Source organism: Lonchura striata, chromosome 2 (genome assembly GCF_050655825.1).
Source record: "Lonchura striata isolate lonStrDom1 chromosome 2, ASM5065582v1, whole genome shotgun sequence".
Taxonomy (NCBI): domain Eukaryota; kingdom Metazoa; phylum Chordata; class Aves; order Passeriformes; family Estrildidae; genus Lonchura; species Lonchura striata.
The window spans coordinates 42316174-42335689 of record NC_140704.1 but is presented as its reverse complement, the minus strand read 5'-3'; the positions used below and the strand labels follow the sequence as shown (position 1 = coordinate 42335689).

Sequence of the window (19516 nt, the reverse complement as noted above, 5' to 3'; positions counted from 1 at the left end):
TTTTTTTTTTCTCCAATTGGACTATCTTTTGCCTGGGTCTAGTTTCAGTGCAGAAAAGAAGGTATATATTTGATGTTTGCCTCAGATACTTGGGAGATTGCCTAATACCAGAAAACATGACTGTAATCTAGTCCATAAAATTAAAATTATGCTGTTTCATCTGTGGTTGTCTCGTGTTTCTCGAATTTAGATCTTTTATGAAGATATATGGCTGACCTAACTCAAGCCATGAGGGCTTTTTGTCTATTCATTAAGCTTTGATCTATCCAGAAGCTGAAGTATTTATTAGTGAAACTTTTACTGTCACTTCCCTCAAAATGCTAGATAGTGACCTCACACAAGTTTTACATCATTCTTTCTATGTACAACGTATTCCTTGGTAATTCCTGAACCACTGAAGAATTAACTGACTGTTCCCATGCTGCCTGGAGGCACCTCTATATTTAGGCTTCCCTAAAATAGGAACTAGACCAAAGAGCACGGCATGCTTCTGTGCTTGTAGCAAGTACAGGCACCAGAGCCGAGTACTGCAAAGATGCAAGCAGAGTCTTCAGCACCTCACTTCACTTTACCAGTTGGCTACTTCTCCAGGAAGGATCCTGATGCTCACCAGAAAAGGGCCCATCTCCCAGGCAATACCCATTTCTAGTTACCCATTATCCAGGCTTCCTTCCAGGCAACAAAGAACCTCTCAGCACTTTAGGGAATGCAAAAGGAGGCACTCCTGCACCTCTTCCAATAATCTTAATCCACAATCTCTTTAGTCCTCTACAATAAAGTTCACATTAATTTCTTTTCTGCCCCAGGTCCCCCCAAAAATAGAGTCTAACCAGCCTTCTCTATAATTCTTTACATTGAAAGATACCAGGAAAATTTGAAGCAAAATATACAGCTGTAGCACATAACCCCAGTCTGGATTCAGAAAGATTAACATTATCTTGAGTTACACTAACTAACTTTCTTATTATACTAGAACTGTATCATAACAAAGTATTTTTCAAAATAAATCACATTATTCAACTCATTCTACAGTCTACTCCTTTTCAACAATCTTAACTGTTTATTAAAACTATGCAAAGAAATGTTTCAAAGAAACATTTCAGGAGTTTCTAAAAACCTTTCCTAAAGTTTGAGAACTTCAAAACAAGACTGACATTCCAATATAAAATTACTTCCTTTTTTTTAATGGCAGTTTTCACCCTTCATATAAGGGTTTTTTAGCAAGCTCTAATTATGAATATTCATCTCTGTTCTCTAAAATCCCTTTCAAATAGACACTCAAGTCTACAAATGGATTTGAAGACAGAATAGTTACAGTCCCACTGCATCATGTTAAAAAGCAATTAGCTTAGCATTAATGAAAATGTCAAAGTACTTCCACTGCCTGAAGTTAAGGATCCCAAACATAATCAATACAACTGTTCAAAGCAGCTGTATCAGGAGATCTTCTCTCCATGCACTGTATACAGAGACTAACAACCTGTTTTGGCATCTCAGAGGTTTACAGTGTGGCATTGCTAATACTGTTCTAATAGCTACATCCCAAGGCAGCAGTACTCCAAAAGATTATATGGTAAAACACAATGGAATGCATGTCTGGATAGCATCAAGAAAAGAATGTGATGCATACTTGCACAGAAGTATACAAACCAGTTTCTCCATAACACTAGATCCCACAACATATCTACCCCAGGTATTTATGCCTGTTGTTTAAAATACATGTTTTGGGGGATTTTGTTTTTCTTATTTTTTGCTTGAAAGTAAGATATACAGCATAAATTACCATACTGACTCTCAGTAAAAAGAAGAAGAAATTGAAAATGTGCTCCTGAAAGAAATGTTTTGGTATCTTTTTGCAGTAGTGCATTTTTGCAGTACCAATGTACTACTTTTTCACTCAAAAAAAAGTAAAGAACAAGGAAAAAAGTCCAAATGTCTACATGTCTGTGGCATACATAGTACAGTATCAATCAGAGGAAATCTAAAAAGGTGATGGCATATACTTGTGTTTAAACTACTTATCAAGACACTTGAAACTCAGCCAATACTCCTCCTAGATCCTTTAGGAAATCTGAAAGCATAGGTGAGAACTAGGCCAGGCTTCTGGTTTTTGCTGAAATTCAGACTAACATTTTGCTACTGAATTAATGAAGCAACCCTGAAAAACTGGGAATCAGGCATATATTATTGTAGGAACACATAGATGCTAGGATAGGAGATGAAGACCTAACTGCTGATATGCATACTCATATTGAAAGAGACTCTGTATATATTCTAGCTGGAACATTGTGACCAAAGGTGACTATATTCACTTGACCTTAACATTCCAGTGGGTGACCTTGTTTTGCCTGTCTAAAAAATGGAAACAGAGAAAGAACAGCTGAAATAGAAATGTAGTTCTATTCCTTTTAATATTATCTAAAAACCCCATGAGATCCCTGGCCAGCTCCTGGCAACTTTGCAGCGACCTACTAGAGAAAAACAAAACAGAACTACCAGACATTAGATATGACTGTAATCTGGATTTTGTTTGTTACGGCTGATTAAGAAAGAGCACTGACCTCAGCAGTGATGTTTTAGTATCACAAAAAATGGTGGGATTTTAACTACAAAAGGCAGTCTATTTTTTACAGACTCAGTTTGTTCAGAATCAAGAGATCATTTTCTCACATGTAGCTACAGTAGATGCTTTAAAGAGTAACCTTCCATTTCACACACATAATAAATAGTATAGAGGAGTTTATACACATGCATGTCAAGCACACAAAGAACACGTTCATGTAAAACCACACTCTGAAGTGTGAAAATATCTGAAATAACAATAAATAGGAAAATCAGACTTTGCAGCTCAGTGCTGGAGTTTTTATTCTTAGATTGTTTTCTGATATGTAAGACAGCTTGGAAGTCCCATCTAGCATTGTGCAGTCAAACTCCTAAAGAATGCCACCATTGCAAAACCAGCTCTGTAGGATCTCTGTATCCTACTGAAGCTAATCCCATGCAACTCATCATCTCTTGTGATCTCCACCACTGACTCTATGTAATTATTGGCTAAAACAAAAATTTTCAGTAAAACAATCTAGTTCCTTATTTTCCTAAATTGCTTTGGAATGTTAAGTATATTGTAGAATATACATTTTTACACAATAAAATGAGACTACTGTATGGACAATATAATAAAGCAGCATTACTATTTCTTCACATGTATATACTTCTCAACACAATTATTTCAAGCATGTTCTGACTGTTTACAAGTTCTGATTATTACTAGAGCCAAGTTAACTGTTTACTTGTGATGGTATTTCAGAAATGAAAGAAATCCTGGTGTTGTAATAACAAACACCTCCAGGAGATTAAATGAGGTTTCATAGAGCTCAATGTCTTTTAAAAGTGACAATATAAATAAAGTCTGTTTGCACACATAAGGACATTATAAGGTGCTACATCACCAGTCACACCAAGAATTTCAAGCTGTCTGAAAGAGCAGATCATTTTCCTGGTGTGGATTTGCATATACTGGTAGGTTGAAAGGACAGACAAGTACTTCAAAGCTCTCTGCTCCACTTCTTAAGTAATGATGGATTAAGATAAAATGAAGCTGCATCTGAAATGCTCTTACCTGCTGTTTGAGAGCCTCTAAAGATTCAAACTCCAATTTAGCGAGTTTCATCTGGATATCTCTTGGTTTATCAGGAATTACAAATGCCATGATAAACTTTATTGCTAGTAGCAAGTGCTGTGAAAAAAAAGGAAAAAGGAAAATGTTGTTTTATAGAGTTTGAATCATGGAGAAAAGAGCACAATATTCCTAAATTTTAGTAATAGAGGTATACACAATGATTTCTTGTGACATGTACAACGAAGATTACTATAACCACATTAGGCCTCAGCTACTCCATATTTTTTGTTTGCAGTCATTCATAATTTGAATCTAAACACAAATAGTCTGCCTTATTTTCACAGTAATCCCATTTTCACTGTATACTATAACATTCTAATTTAATTTTGTATTTGTGATTCCAGATAAAATAATAGCTTTTAAAATGTATTATTGGTGTATAGGAATTGAATATATTATATACTGCACACAGTATCTACAGTTTCAGAATTTTTTCATGTACAAATATATATATATATATATATATATACACAAATACATATCAGATGAAATGACAACAGCATACATATGTGCATGTTATGATACAAATGAAACAAGCTATTGTAAAAGATATGAACAAACACAGAACTTCTGTGTTGGAATTAGAGAAGTTACTAAAATCCAAAATGACAGCATCAGAAGAGAACAAAACTAAGTAAAATATAATCCTTAAAGAAGTGACACACTCATGAACAGAAACTTCTTAGGAAATGGAGAAACATTCCATGTATAAGATATCAAATTAGTCATAATTTATTGCAAAACTTTATAATCTTTTTTAAGAGAAAACAGCCGTTAAATTCTGTTCAACCTAGTCACTGAGCAGCCTCTACATTGCACTTAAATATGCACTATCTCACAAAACACAAATGCCAAACTGTCAAGGCAATAGTTTTGTTTCTTCATTTATATCAACTACAATCTAAATAATAAATCCTCTTGTATCAAGGCCTGAGCTGACAGTATGCTGCATATTTGTAAGCAGGAACTTGCTCCTAGCTGAGAACAACCTGACCAAGATAAGGCAACACTCAAATATATGCGCTTAACTTCAAGCACATGCTTACAGAGCCATGATGATACTCATGGAAGTGCTTAAATTTAGGTAGCACATCCAAACTACTTCCCAAATTCCCTCGATTTTTTAAATATAAAATGAGGCAGATCAGTGCTCCTCTCTGCAATACCATTTTGCTAAACTGTATGATCTTGATAGACTTGGGCACATGAATAACAACAGAACAGACCAAAAATCCCTCAGATTCTGGTATTACACAAGCAAGAATCTAACAAAAACACTACAGACTTCACAGGAGCTGTGGTGAAACTCTAAACAAACTAATATGGAAGAGTTAAAGTAAAAAGTACTATTATAGTTTAATGAACCAACTGACATTGTTTGCTGTGTAATGCAATGTTTAATACCACATTATTAAAAAAATTACGTCAACAGTACAACATTCTCTTTAAAGAGGTGAATGGAAGGCTGAAAATTAATATAATTAACAAACAAAGACTAAAAGTTTAATGAACCAACTGGCATTGATTGCTGTGTAATGCAATGGTTAATACCACATTATTTTAAAAATTATGTCAACAGTACAACATTCTCTCCCTCATTTAGATTTTCTTTTCCCCCTCTAGTTAACACTGTCTACTACTAAGAAGCTTTTCTTCCAAAAAAAAAAATTATAGCAAATAATGTTGGTTTATGCTGGAAACACACAGCAATAAAACATGTATCAGAGTCAGCTTTGGAGGAATCTCTTAAATGGAAAAAAGGAAAAATGTTGACGACAATAACTGAACAAGACAAACAATACTCCTGCGCAGAATAGAGTCGTAATTAATCATAGGTTGACAGGGAATACCTAATCCACAGACAGAATTTCAGTATGTAAATGTAAAAGTAAAGAGAACAAATTGGGAGTTACTCAAAACTAAATAACACAATTGGGCTGAAATCTTATGCTTAAGGCAGAATTAACAAAAATTGTGACACTTGGAGAAGGATATTTATTTGAAAAGTTACAATGAACAGTTAAAAAGAGACTCAGCATCACACAATGTCACTTCTAGATGCCTAAAGTCCTCTGTGCATTACTCAATTAAAAAAAAAGTATTTTTTCAGTCATATTAAGGAGTGAAAATCAAGGTTTGCAATGGTAATTATTCAAGCAGTGCCTCTTGAGGGGTTTTAAAAATATAAGCCAAGTGAGTAACTTTACACAAAGACTTCAAAATAGTTCCAAATTCAAAGAGCTTTTAAGAAAATACAACAAATAATTTCAAGGAAATGTAAATAACATTATGGAGGATAGAAACTGACTAAGTTTTTCCTGTTTTTATTACAGGTGAGGAAGGAACAGAAGAGACATTTAGGGAAACCAGAGCAAAACCCAACAAAAACACTGCAGTTAATCCTGGAAAACATGGTATATTTTCAAATAAATTTAGAAGAGCAACATGTTTTATATTGCTTCACTGTGTAATGACTTTCACTGCAGGATTAACTAACTAGCTGCTTGTCAGAAGTTAGTTTTCATGCTAGCACAACTCAGCCAACAAACACAAGGATACAGTCTTAGACACGAAGGCAGAACCTCTGATTCATCTTCAAGCTGGAGAGGGATCAGAAGTTCGAGTACAGATGTGGGAAATCACTACTTTTTACCTGCCCCACTGTCATGTCTTTCCTAGGCATCCATTAAGACCCATTGTTAAAAAAAAAAATTAAAAATTACAGGGTTAGGTAGACCTTTGGTTTACTCCTCTGAATGGCTTTTTAATGCTCCTTTTCCCTCCCATGAAAAAACAAAGCTTCACCAGTCATAAAGTGCCCCCCCTGTGGGAGATGTCCCTGTGTGCAAGACCTCTGACTTCAGAAAATACACTGGACTTAACAGACTGCAAATTGAGCTCAAGCCCACCTCATAACTCCCATGAACCTGAAAAAAGCCATCAGATAAACAGTCTCCTTTGGATAACTTTTCCAGCTGTTCATAGTTGCAAATTTAGAACAGTATTAATAAAAATGTCAAGGTAGAAATTATTAATCTGGGTCATGTGATGCATGAAACATCTTGAAAATAAATGGATCTATTTTATTAACAGTTTATATTTCATTTTGAAATTGTAACTTGACAAAAGAAATGTAAGTAGTTATTCAAGAGAAACTGAAGGAAAAAGCAGGGAGTCAAGTAGTTAAGTTCATTGTATCAGTCGCATTCCCATACTGGTTTTGTAATTCATTTAGTACAACTCCTGCAAGTCAGATACACAAAAAGCAGACATCTGCTTTCAAAAAAGAAATGTCCATGGACTATAGTATAAATGACCAGAAGACAAGTTTTACTTTCATTACATTAACACTACTATGAATACATTATAAAACCAAAATACTAAAGTTTATCCAAATTTGCTACACTAGCATAAATGTATTTGTTCAATATTAAAAATTTCTTCATAGAGCTGGTTTTTGGTTTAGGGCTTTTTTGGTTTTGTTTGGTTTTTTAATGAAATCAGGTTACAAACCCAACCATTCTTTCTATCTGCAACAATTAAAAAGCAGTGTTGTTTCCAAGAACAAGCCTTTCATGATTACAAATGGACTATTCCTCTGCAGGGTAACATTCCCACAAGCTGTAAGTTCTCCAATGGCAACAGCAAAGCCCCCTCTTATTTTGCAGTGTGACAAGTGAGCACACAAACAGCACTGAACCTCTTCCCCCTGATAAATGCAGTGCCATCAAACTCCTGTGGTCCTGTGCCAGGTGCTTGGCGAGCCAGAAAAACTATTCTGTTCTGCAAAGCCACCGACAAGAGCAGAAGCAGCAGCTGTGTTTTGCAGCAGTGGGTCTATAACCTCTTCTAAAACAGAAATTGCCAATTAGGGTTAAATTCCTGAAATTATGAACTGCTAATTTGATTTCTATTGTGGTTTTACCACAGCAATTCCTGACAAAATCTACTCAACCGAAGAAAAATAAAAGAACACAAGCAATAGCTGTGTTGCTGGTTAGTTGATAAAATGCATGCCAAACATCAGCCTGGGGAGACATTAATAAAATTTTGCATCAAAAGACTATTTTATAATCTACTATTTATAGAAACTTTAAATTAAAATCAGAAATCTGGAGCTAGACTAGCCTAGAACAGTCCATACTCTGAAGCAAGGTGGTCTCTTGTTACTAACTCTGCACAAGTGAAAGACCTACTCAAAAGCCAACACCCGAAAAAGGCACCTCACTCAGAACTTCTGTCCTCTGCTGGCCTTTGCCAAAGGAAAGCATCACTGCAGACTCATGTTGTTGTCAGAGCAGAAGGCAGGGAGATCATTAGCTTCCTAGGCTAGGACTCCAGATCACAGTATTCTGGCATTAAAATAAGCTAATTTCAAACACTAAGAACAGGCAAAACAAACAAACAAACAAAGAAAAAAACCAACAACAACAACAAATTTTAAAAAAACCCAAAAAAACCTCCAAAAAAGCACCAAACCAAATTCTGTCTTTTAGTGGCAACAGTTTTTAGTTTTGTGGGTCTTGCATCTTTCTCAGAAGAGCAAAAAAAGCAGGAGGAAAGTGAAAAGTAATTCTGTCAAGGGAGCAATACAGGCAAAGAAAAAAATTCATACATCTCAGGAAGTTCAATTAAATTAAACTGTCTTTAGTAGATATCAATAAATTTATGAGCAAACATTTCTGCAATATACATAAGAAGAAAGCATGACCAAACCTTCCTTCCCTCCTGTAGACTGAACTGGCTTCAATAGAAGAGTCTTGCTAATGGCACAGAATTATCACAGCTGAGGAACTTTAAAAAGGGCCTTTCTTCTGCTACTCTGATAAATGCTGCTTTTAAAATCACATATCCCATATATTATTATAGAAATTTTATTTCAAAATTTAATTTTAACCACAAACATGTCCAAAATCCTGGGGGAGGAGGGGGAAGAAATGACAAAAAAGTTATTACATGTTGGGTCTAGTTCATGGTTTCTTCACCTCTCCCATTAATCTTCTCTTCCACAAGCTTCCACATGCACACCCTCACAATCCGAACACCTGCCACAATCTGTAAACTCCCTATTTACTTATTCCCAAAGCAGCATAGCCCATTTCTCCCTCATTTCAGCCTCCTTCCTGCTGAAACTCCAGGGAAACACCAGGACTAAAGTGTAGCCTCCCTGTCTCAGATCCAATGCCTCTTGCCATTCCAGCACAGTGAAATGTGTTCCCATTCTCAACTGAAGTATGCTCAGTACGGGTGAAAAGTTCATGCACGTACACCTTATGTGCTTCTTTAAGACACTACAAAGCACATAAACCAGAGATGTTTCAGAAGCTTGTTTCTTTACCAAGCTGGGACAGTTTTCTAATAGGAGCATCCCAAAGCGCATTCATTAGATCAGAGTGAAACTTCTGTCAGCCTGTGCACTGCTACCTCAGAGCAGAGATACAATGCCTCAACATAACAACAATCTCATTTTTATATATTTATAAATAGCCTATCTTTATTTCTTTGCCTACAGATCTTCTACTTTCACAAAAGGTGGAAGGCATTTATTTTAAATACAAAACCTCAAAACTCCAAACTTAAAAGAACCTGTCCAGCAGGGAGAGTTTCAACGTGTCCCATTAAAGTGTGGCTGAGGTAGACGCAAGTGAGGAGAAGCTTACTACAAAACGTGTCGGGCAGCGTGAGCAGACGGCATTATCCGGTCCATTTATCATCTGCACCAGAACATCCGTTTCCTCCCCTCACATCCTGAGCACGCACACACAAAGGCTGCCCAAGGAAACCTGGCAGCTCCATTTCTGCCAGAACGTTTCACAGACTGTCAGAAGGGCAGGAGCAGATCACCCATCTTCTGTTGACCGTACCAGCACATTTGAAACCTACGCTCGCTCAACGGAGTACTTAAGCTTATGTTTTGTTTTAAGCATATCTATGATTATACTTCAGTTCAGAAAAACATTTAAGCCTGAAAATGCCCAAGCCATTTGCTGAATCTGGATCTTAAAACTGAATGGCTGAACCACAATGCTTTTTTTTTTCCTGGAGGTGGCTGAATGTGACATGTATTCAATTAATTAGTTTGAAAGGAAAAATGCCAGCTTGCACGGTGTCTCCTTGCATTTATACTTCAGAAACTGTTTTAGGTAGTGCAGAAATCCTGGTCTGTATTTTTACTACCAATCCACTGTAAAACATCACAAGTAGAAATCTACGCTGAAAAAGATTACTACTTAATATGTAGTTCTGAAGTAAAAAGTATTAAACTGCATCATGAGAATCTGAGTTCATTTTAGTGGCTCTGGCCTCTATAAGCACTGAAACACACCTCTTTCCAGATAAGTCTGTCTTATAACTTAAAACTAATAAATTGGTTTCTCTCAGAAGAAGTAAATTTATTCTGAATACAATTGCTTCATATACTATCAAAATAGAAAGAAAAAATAAAGAAGACATTTCCAGACCAGCACTGCTGAGCGAGAGATAACATATAAGACAAAAAGAATGGTTTTTTTTTTTAAGTAAACAAAAAAAAAAAGTTAAGATAATCTCTAAGGAAACAGATTCTGTGCTCATGTTTCCAGGAAGCAACTGCAGAAGCAATGAGTTAAGCAAAGCAAAAAATAAAATACTGCAAACATCATCTCCTAGTGAGGAAGCTGGTATTTTCTGCCTTATGTATTTTTTTACTCTCCTTCTGTTTTCAAAAAGATCTCTACAAGACTGCTTGGAAAGCAAGCATAGTCCTATTTTTGCTCTTGAAAAGCCCTAGAAAGTATTTAAACCAGATATAAATTAACACATGTCAAATCAACAAATATGTATTAAATCAGGGAAAGTCAAATAAATAAATATTCCATCAAAAGATATACTAATAAACTCAAAAGCACAAGTAATATGGTCAGTTACATAATTGTAACTATCCTTCTGTCTTATGGCACCATTATGCTTTCTAGTAACTCAATATTTTTTTTAAAACCAAATTTTCTCATTATTTATAACTTACTTTTACTAGTGTTTAAGCCACAGCTGTAACATATCATATTCAGCCAGTAATGAACTGAAGCATTATCTGATTTTATTAGACTTTTTGACAAGATTTAGAAGCCCAACTGTTCTCTGTAATTTTCTTCATCAATAACAATTAAGACGTGAGGCAGCCTAAAATCTACAGAAATTTTGTCACCAACTTACCTGGTACTGGAAAAAACCCACTAGTTCATTATTTTTCACCATTTACATGTCTGTTCAGGCTTTAACAGATTTTTTTACACTGGAATTTTAAGCCTACCTTTAGATTACTTCTTCAAGACTGAAGTATGAAAAAAAGAGGGAGAAGTGCTAGTAGAGAGGGTGTTTTATACCAAGCCATACATATGTACCCAAGCACCATTTCCCCCTCTCTCCAGGGAAATTGCCATTTTTTATATCTATCACTACAAATTAAGGATTCAGCATGTCCTAGAAATACCTGCTGAAAGAAAAAAAATTCTAAATAAAAGATCTTCGGCTATCAGTCTTCCACACAGATTCTAATTGACTGCAGCTTGGGGAAAAACAGTTGACCTAATAATCTTGTTGTATAAACACAGCATATTCTGTGACAAAAAATATTTTATGATACACCACACTTGCAACACTGTCTGTATAAAAGCCTCTATAAAACTCCAGCATACACAAATGAGTGTTTCAGACATATTACAGGAATAAGATTTTTCTCACATCCATTTAATCCTGCAGTCAATTCAGAAAACATGAAAAAAAATCACTGTAGTTAAATTTGTCTTGGAGATTGTAAGTATCTGCTAATGGTTAATTTTGCAGTAACTCAACAGTCTTCAAACTAGCATGATAATACACCCATCTCTATGTTACCATTACATAATCCTGAAATGTTTTGGCACAATGCTTATCTCAATTTATGGCCAGCGTTTAATAGGAGCTGGGAGGAGAGTTGCCAAAAGCCAAATTAGCTAATGCTGAATGTGATGAACAGCAGAGCTTTGATCATGCTCTGAAATAAATTCTAAGTGAAAAGTGGAAAGAAGGATGCCCATGGAATTAAAATTGACAGTATGATTAATACAAGCCATATGAAGGTTCCTCTTAGCTGATTGCTAATGTTACATATTGGCTTCCATACTGACAACTGTAGTTTACTGTCAAAATGCCCTAATCTTCCACATCAAAGAAGGGAGGAAAAACTGTCATTTTCTATTAATCTGCAAAACTTATACTTCTTTCCACATTTAAGTCATACAGTTTTCTCTGTGAAAAGAGATACAAGGAAATTATGATATCAGTCACTGAACTTATGCATTGTAAGAAATTCTATTCAACAGGGCTCAAAAAATTCCTCCTTGGTTACCAGACTAGATGACCTGTGATTAGCAAGGAGATATGAAGCAATGTTTCTGCCAGGATTTTAAAACTACTGTTAGTTCAGTGATAAATAGAATTTGTCACCTACTGCAAATATCACAGATTTCAGGATCTCTTTGTTCCCGCTTCAACCAAACCTCACTTGTCCTAGTCCAAGCTGAAGTGAACAGATATAAAACTTCCAACTGAGCTGTGAACAGATTCAGCAAAGATACCAAAATGTACAATATGATAGCAAATCCACTATACTTCAACAAGCCTTACAGATGGTTTTCCCAAAACTGTGGAACTGTGGGGTGGTTCTGGAGACTGAAAGACAATTAGACTTATCTTTTTTTTTTTTTTTTTCCAGTTTGAAAACTGGTGATGAATTGGTGATGAAAAAGGTGATGCTGCACCTACATTAGAATTTAAATTATTTTAAACATTGAAATTTATGCTCTGTCACCTTGACAGCAAGAAACAAAAATGGTAACTGGTATACAGTTTTAAGAGTGAAGTCTCAGCCAGTAATTCTTTAAAATGATACACACTTTAAGTGTGAATAACAAGTTCTCCCACTAGATGCATTGCATTACATTTACAGCTATTTTCTTATTTCTCTCACAACTCCCTGGCTTTAGTCTTCGCATGCTTTCAAAGCTGATTCAATAGAACATTCATCCTAGTGAAAAATCTCTTTGCCTCACAACACCGAGATAAATAAAGAACCATAACTGAATAAACACATTTTAAATAAAACATAGTGTTTCACTATACTGTCAATGCATCTGCACTGAATGAGTCAAGATTTTAGTGTAATGCACAGCTTTCTTCCTACTGTATTGCATTCACCCTGTTCTAAGTGGTTTGATTTGCTCTACTTCTGTTTGAAGTTGTAAGCAAATTCTGTAGGACATGGCACATTTTTTAATCTGGACTAAAAGGTGACTCATGCAATGTTAAATAATAAACAAAATGTCAAAGGCATGACTCATCAGAGAATAAACCAACAGTATTGCAATATATCACACTCTAATCTGCAGATTAATTGTCGTCACTATTCCTGAGCAACTTTAATCAAAGCAAATTAATAGAAAAGAGTCCAATAAAACTACCTAATCTGAAACAATTGTGTAGGGAAAAATCACAACTGACAATTTTTCATAATACGGAACTCATCACCTGCATTTCTTCCTGTAAAAACTAAGGGTTTTTTTTGTCAGAACTATGCGAAGTCAAATAATCCTTTGCTTCTCTATAAAGGTCAGGAGGAAAGCTTTCCATTCAGCTGGAGTGTTTTATTAAACATTGCAGCAGGTGCTTGGATATGCTGCCAACTCCTAAAAAGCTTTCATTAAAATGGTATCTTAAAAAAAAAAAAGAAAGACCTATACATCCTCCTTAAGCCCTCTTTATCTTTTTTCTTGATGGGTATTCAGAATATTACAGGCCATTTTCTCTGTTTCGGAACACCATTACCTGCCCTAGCTATAAAGAGAGTTCTTCATCAAAGCTGCTGGAAGTTAGATATGCAATTCTCACATCAGCTTTTATGGCCAGGGCAGATCTCTGCAATAGAGTATTGCCTTACCTTAGCTTTAGCTGCTAACCTGCTTCAGCTTCTTGGGAACATAATTGGTTTGTTCAAGCTGACAAAAAGAGAACCTTTAACTGTGTGCCAAACTCACTTTTGAGACGAAATCCTGCAGTTAATGCTGAATTCTTAGTGTGATATGCAAGTAATGGAGTTTTGCAGCAATAACACACCTCCTAAATTCATGCACTCATGTAAAAGCAGCCTAAGAAACACTTCCAGAACTGCTCATGTCTTTAAGGAATGCAAAGCCCTTGGAAAGGTGCATTCTTCAGAAGAGAGGAAGAACAAGCAATGCTCTACACAGTGGTACTCAGTGGTTCTATCAAGTCCTTCTGTCAATTGAGCATGTGAATCCCAACACAAAGATTACAAAACAGTAATCCCTAACTGGGATACACACAGCTCCATCAGTGCAGTACTGTTTTCCAAAAATATCAGCATAACCCAACACTTACAGCTTGACAAATTCAGTGGGAATTTGTGACATCTTGAAAAATCCACATTTGAAACAGAAGAGGTTGTCAATTGAACTCTGATGTATAAGGAGAAAGGAATACCGGCAAATATGATAATATGTCAACAAATATCTTTACTTACTCATTTAAGAGTTTTTATCTGAGACTTGGTAGTTGGCCTTTGGAACTACAGTCTGAACAGAAAGCCAACTGATTAATCTCAAAATCTCAATGGTGTAAGAGTTTTGACAACATGTAGTGAGCATAATTTCTCATCTCCCTAAAAATAGCAAGCCTGAAAGCAAAAAAAAAAAAAAAAAAAAAAATCTAAAAGACCTCTATTTACAGATTCAGTTAGAATTTTAAGACCATTTGGAGAAAGACTAACTTGCAGCAAGGGCTCAGTATCACTTTGTTGCTATGAAACATTATCATGCAGGAATAATCAACCATAAAAACCTACAGCTGACTCGTTCCATGGCAGAAATTTTCTCAGCTGAGAAGGACACTTTCAATTTAAAATGAAGTAAGCAGTAATTTTGAACATGGCTCTGAAATATACCTCACGAATCTCAAATTGGTAACACTTAGATGTACTTAGATGTCAAACAAGATCCTGGACGTTAATAACTAAATTTGAACAGATCCTTGTGTAATTATAACAATGCATACAAGCAGAGTCAGGTGGAAAACTGAGACACTTCATGCACAAATCTCAACAGAACTGACCCAGGCTGTCTTGAGAATCTGAACAGTCCAGTGATTAAAGGAAATAATCACCTCTATCTGTGACTTTAGAAGGCCTGCTACTAATAATTCAAAGAGGTAACATGATACTAAAAAGACCAGTATCTCAGCTTCAAAACTCATTCTGGGAATGAGAGAAAGCTGTGAAGAGACATTACCTCACTACAAGAGTAACTTCTGGCAGCAGTGACTTGGGCTTGCTGTGAACCAGGACAATGGTGTTACAGAAGTACATATCCCACATACTTTGAGTTTTGAACGTTTTGAACCAGTCTGCACACAGAGACTGAAGAAAATCAGGTACCTATGTCCTGAATCTGGGGACCATTTGTAATTACTGATTTGCCTTATGACCACACTTCTCTTAAAAGTTAAGAACATGCTGGAAATGAAAGAATTCTACAGTGCCTTTCCCTTTGCTTGTAGATGAAGCAAGTTACTGCTCCTTTTTTGTGCTAAGCCTGGGTAAGGAGAGTTCTTCAGGACAAATGAGAGAAGCATACAGAAAAAGGCAAAAGCATGTGAGTGTACAGGACTGAGCAAAGCTGGTGCATGAGGGCAAGACTTGCTGCAAACAGAGCATGCCTTGGAATGGACTGTGATGCCCCAGTACTCTGCCAGCTTCGCTGCCCCCAAACAGCAATGTAAGCCAATTTACCATCTCCACACCCTGCTGTCTCCAAAAGGGACAAGATGACTCCTGGGGTGCAGAGACAGGTGATCATCTCTAAAAATAGGCAGTCCTAGTAAATTAATGCAATTAATGTCTTCAAAAGAAACATGATTATAGAAGTGAAAACACTGAAGGATCACAACATTTCAAATCTTTTATCCAAACAGACTCTCTCAACATTTACATGAATCTGAACTACAAACAAAACAACAGCACTGTGAACTGGCAGAACATGAACAAAATTTTCACTTTGTTGAGACCCTGACTTTTTCCCCTTAGAAGTTCTTTAAGAGCTGATACTTGGGAGTAGAAATCTCTAAAACCTCCTGGCCTAGATTTTATCTTTTTTTGCCCTTTTTTATATCCTTGACCAAGTGTTGTTTGTTAATCTAAACACACACATCCTTGTGTACAAAAGAAGTCATCCCAATATTCTCAAAAAGGTTAAGAAAATACAGTGGGAGAACTTGTCCAGGAATGCTTGAGAGGTCTGGCAGTACTTGATATATGGAGTTTTGTGGCATAACAATTAAGGAATTATCTTCTAATTTAGTAAATTGTTACACAAAGCAAAAGGTTAAAGTCATGTCAGATAACAAACAGGCTCATAAATCAGTTTGGCTATTTACACTTTTTTCCTAACATCTCATCAAACATTTTTACTCAGAGAAGAAATATGTCTCAAACACAGGGAAAAAAATTTCTCAGTCAAGCAGTATCTGAAAGTAAGACCTTCCAGCATGACAAAAATCATTATGAGAATAAAACTGAGTATATTTTTCCTTCAAACCAGGGGAACATTACCTTTCTTTGATAATACTAAATGGTTTTGGGTTAGATAAAATTACATCACTGTATATAGCAATTTAAAATCCATTTTTATTATTATGTACTTTGCACTTAAGCACCACAGGAACCAAGTTCTCTCAAGCCAGAAATAGTATCTTTACTAGTCAGCAGACTAGTTCACTAGACCTTGTTCACTTTCAAAGGGAACAAGCATATTACCCTCACATCTCAAAAGTATGTAGATTGCTTTCAGAATTTACAGAGATGTCAGATGTAAATGAGAAAAGTTCCAAACACTGTACTGCTTCTACTTTTGTTTTACATGACTATGAAGGCAATTATTTTTTAATTTTTTTTTACTGCTTACCCAATCTTTTAAAATTACTTACTATGTTTCAAACACTATATCACTGAACACATAGCATATGTTTATCACCCTACTTTATCCTGGCCCAGACTTTTAAAAATTTGAGTTTTCTGTTGTTGTTTTATGGGGAAGGGATTATTTTGTTTTGAGTAATTTTGCATCTTTCCATTTGCATCTTTCCTTTTTGTTTAACTTCTCTCCCACAGACAAAAAGCATTAGGTTCAAAACAAAGAAATTTGATGATCATTAATGTCCAGGATGCTTCTGAAGATATAAACTATTCAGAATCATTACTCTTCCAAGATGAGTATTTAGACTTTGAAACCAGGGAAATGGTGAAAGTATTTCTGACAAATGGCCTTGCCTGAAGTGAATATAAAACACACTTTAGAATTCTAAAATATCATTTCTAAAGGAAGGAATGCCATTGCAGAAAAGGCTTACTTAATTATCCTGTAAGACTGAAAGAGAGACAACAAGATACAGTTGTATTGATTGGAGAGGTGCTTTGTTACCCTGTGCTGTCAGAGGTTAAGTCCTTGATCTCATTAAGGACATGCTTGGTTGTTAGTAAGGGTAATTTTTCTGACAGTGCTTTGCTTTTGAGGGACACAGATTTAATTTATTTTGGTTGGGTTAAAAGTTCACCTCTCTATTTCTTTCCCTTCTTTTGATTCCCTATCATGCCACTAATCTTACCTTCACACGGCCAATTCAATTTTTTGTCATTTGATTATTTTTTTTAAAGCTTAAATATATACAGCTGACCTTTATTTTAATTTAAATTCTCCTTCATACTTTTAGGATGTTGTAAAACTTACCTTCAAGTAAACCTGCTGCTGCACAGTAAAAGTAGTCATTTTTTGCCCCAGCAGCAGCAGGATATGTTTAATAGGATGAATTACAGGGCTTCTCTGATCAATCTATAATTCACACTGCTATTTCTCATCATATTGCCTTTAGAAATGTACGCTAATACTCTTCTTGTGGCCCAAAGCTCCTGAGAAGATATGCCCCAGGAGCTCTCAGTTCTGTATTTGGTATTAAAAGTGAGGATATAACCATCACACACTTAACATGACACTCCTGTGTAATCCAAAGACTGATGTACAGGACCCATAGTTTGCATCCAACACAGCAATCCTGGCCTATTCCAAACAGGGTATGGTAAGAGTTTAGTATCTAGGTTTACTGCAAGAATGGTAGAGATTCAATCATTAAGGAACTGCTATAAATAGAAAACCTATGGTGATGGCTCACATGTTGTTTTCAAGTGTTATATATCTTCTCTTTCTAGATATTTGTATAGCAACAGCATTTTTAAAAAAGATTCATTTAAAATGATACAGCTTTCTGAATATATAATGCTGTTTGTAACATTACACATAGAGCTGTTTTTCAGAATGCATACTTGTCTCTCTTAAATGCAGAAAAGCAATAGATACAGCCATTATCTGCTTCAAATATAATACAAATTTTCTTGACATAAAACACTTATATAGAGTTTCTGAAAGTAAGTCTGATTAGACTGTGTCACTGGGAAAAAAAAACTGGTATTAAGATCAGGGACCCTTGCATTTTTCCATAAGACAATAAGGAGTTGCAAAATCCAATTTCGCCAATAAAAACTTCCAACGGAATAGAAATTATTAAAAAGCACAATGCTAATCAAGGTTTTAGGCTTGTTTTAACGTTCTTTCTTTTCCCTTGCTATGAGACTTATGTTCAATAGCTCACAACTAACATGTTAGAAATGTCAGCCACATGCTGTAATTCTCAGTCAATAACAGGTCTAGGAGACATGGGAGAACAGGCATGCACTCCTTCTGTAGTGCATCATATTTCTTCCTTGTATGCATTTAGATGCTTCACCAGTGCACAATCTATTCTTCAATAACCTGTATGAACTTCTCTTACAACCTTCTGAATAACAGATCTACTTTATACAAAGTAAAATTACTTTATTAATTTTGCTTTTATATATTCACCTGCAAAGTAAACCCTTTATCTGAAAGTGCTTACAACTGAGCAACACTCCATCATGAAAACAAGGTTTTTAAATTGACTAAAAGCATTTTCAAGAACACTAGCTTTGTTTTTATCTTGAATGATTGTCAACACAGTTTCCAATCATGAGGGAGTAGACTTGTGTTCCCATGCTCCCTTACTCTGCTTAAGCTTAAATAGTACAAATAGCCTTTTCTGTTTGTAGTCCACAGCAAAGCATTCCCTCAGCACAGAGGAAAGCCAGCTGGAAGCAGCAGCCTTCTCCCTCAGCACACCCAAGCAGGCAGGGCTGGGCCATGTGCTGCATGAGGATGGGTGGGAGCATAAAGGCAGCATGACTGACATAAAATTCCTAATCAGGTTCTGGGCAAGGCCATTTTAATCCAGTCCAGCTAGATACCTGCATATTCCTCAGTCCCACACACTCCATGTACACTGATGACTCAGTCTGAGCTCCTGCTCCAAACACTACAGTTTTGATCAATGACAAAACAAGCAAGAAGGCACAGATTTATGATTAAAAAAGGAAAGATTAGTGCTGAATGGTGAAGCACAAGCTCATCTTACTTGCTCCTTCTTAACACTTGAACACTAATAGCATTTTCCCCTTTTTCCTGCAAAACTCATTTAGCTATGAAGTTCACATGACAAAAAGCCCTGTGTGCCTCATAGCAGAGAGGTAGAGCAAGACTAAAAGTGGAACAAACACATCTTCCTCCACAGATTAGAGTAACAAATATTATTAAGTCAGACAGTAGCTCTGGAAATGAAAAATGAAAAGCAATCCCCTATCACCACATACCTCAGAGCATGAGTTTGGAGATCACATGCTGAAAACCA

At 35.9% G+C, this 19516-nt stretch overlaps 1 protein-coding gene across 2 annotated transcripts in view; it reads right to left on the bottom strand.

Annotated features, from left to right (window-relative positions):
* ANO10 (anoctamin 10) overlaps nucleotides 1–19516 on the bottom strand; it is a 120781-nt gene that overhangs the window by 37107 nt on the left and 64158 nt on the right. For both annotated transcript variants that reach the window (XM_021525888.3, XM_085569392.1), the window contains exon 12: nucleotides 3620–3736. In XM_021525888.3, coding sequence (XP_021381563.2) covers nucleotides 3620–3736 — 117 coding nt within the window. The remainder of the gene's footprint in view (nucleotides 1–3619; nucleotides 3737–19516) is intronic.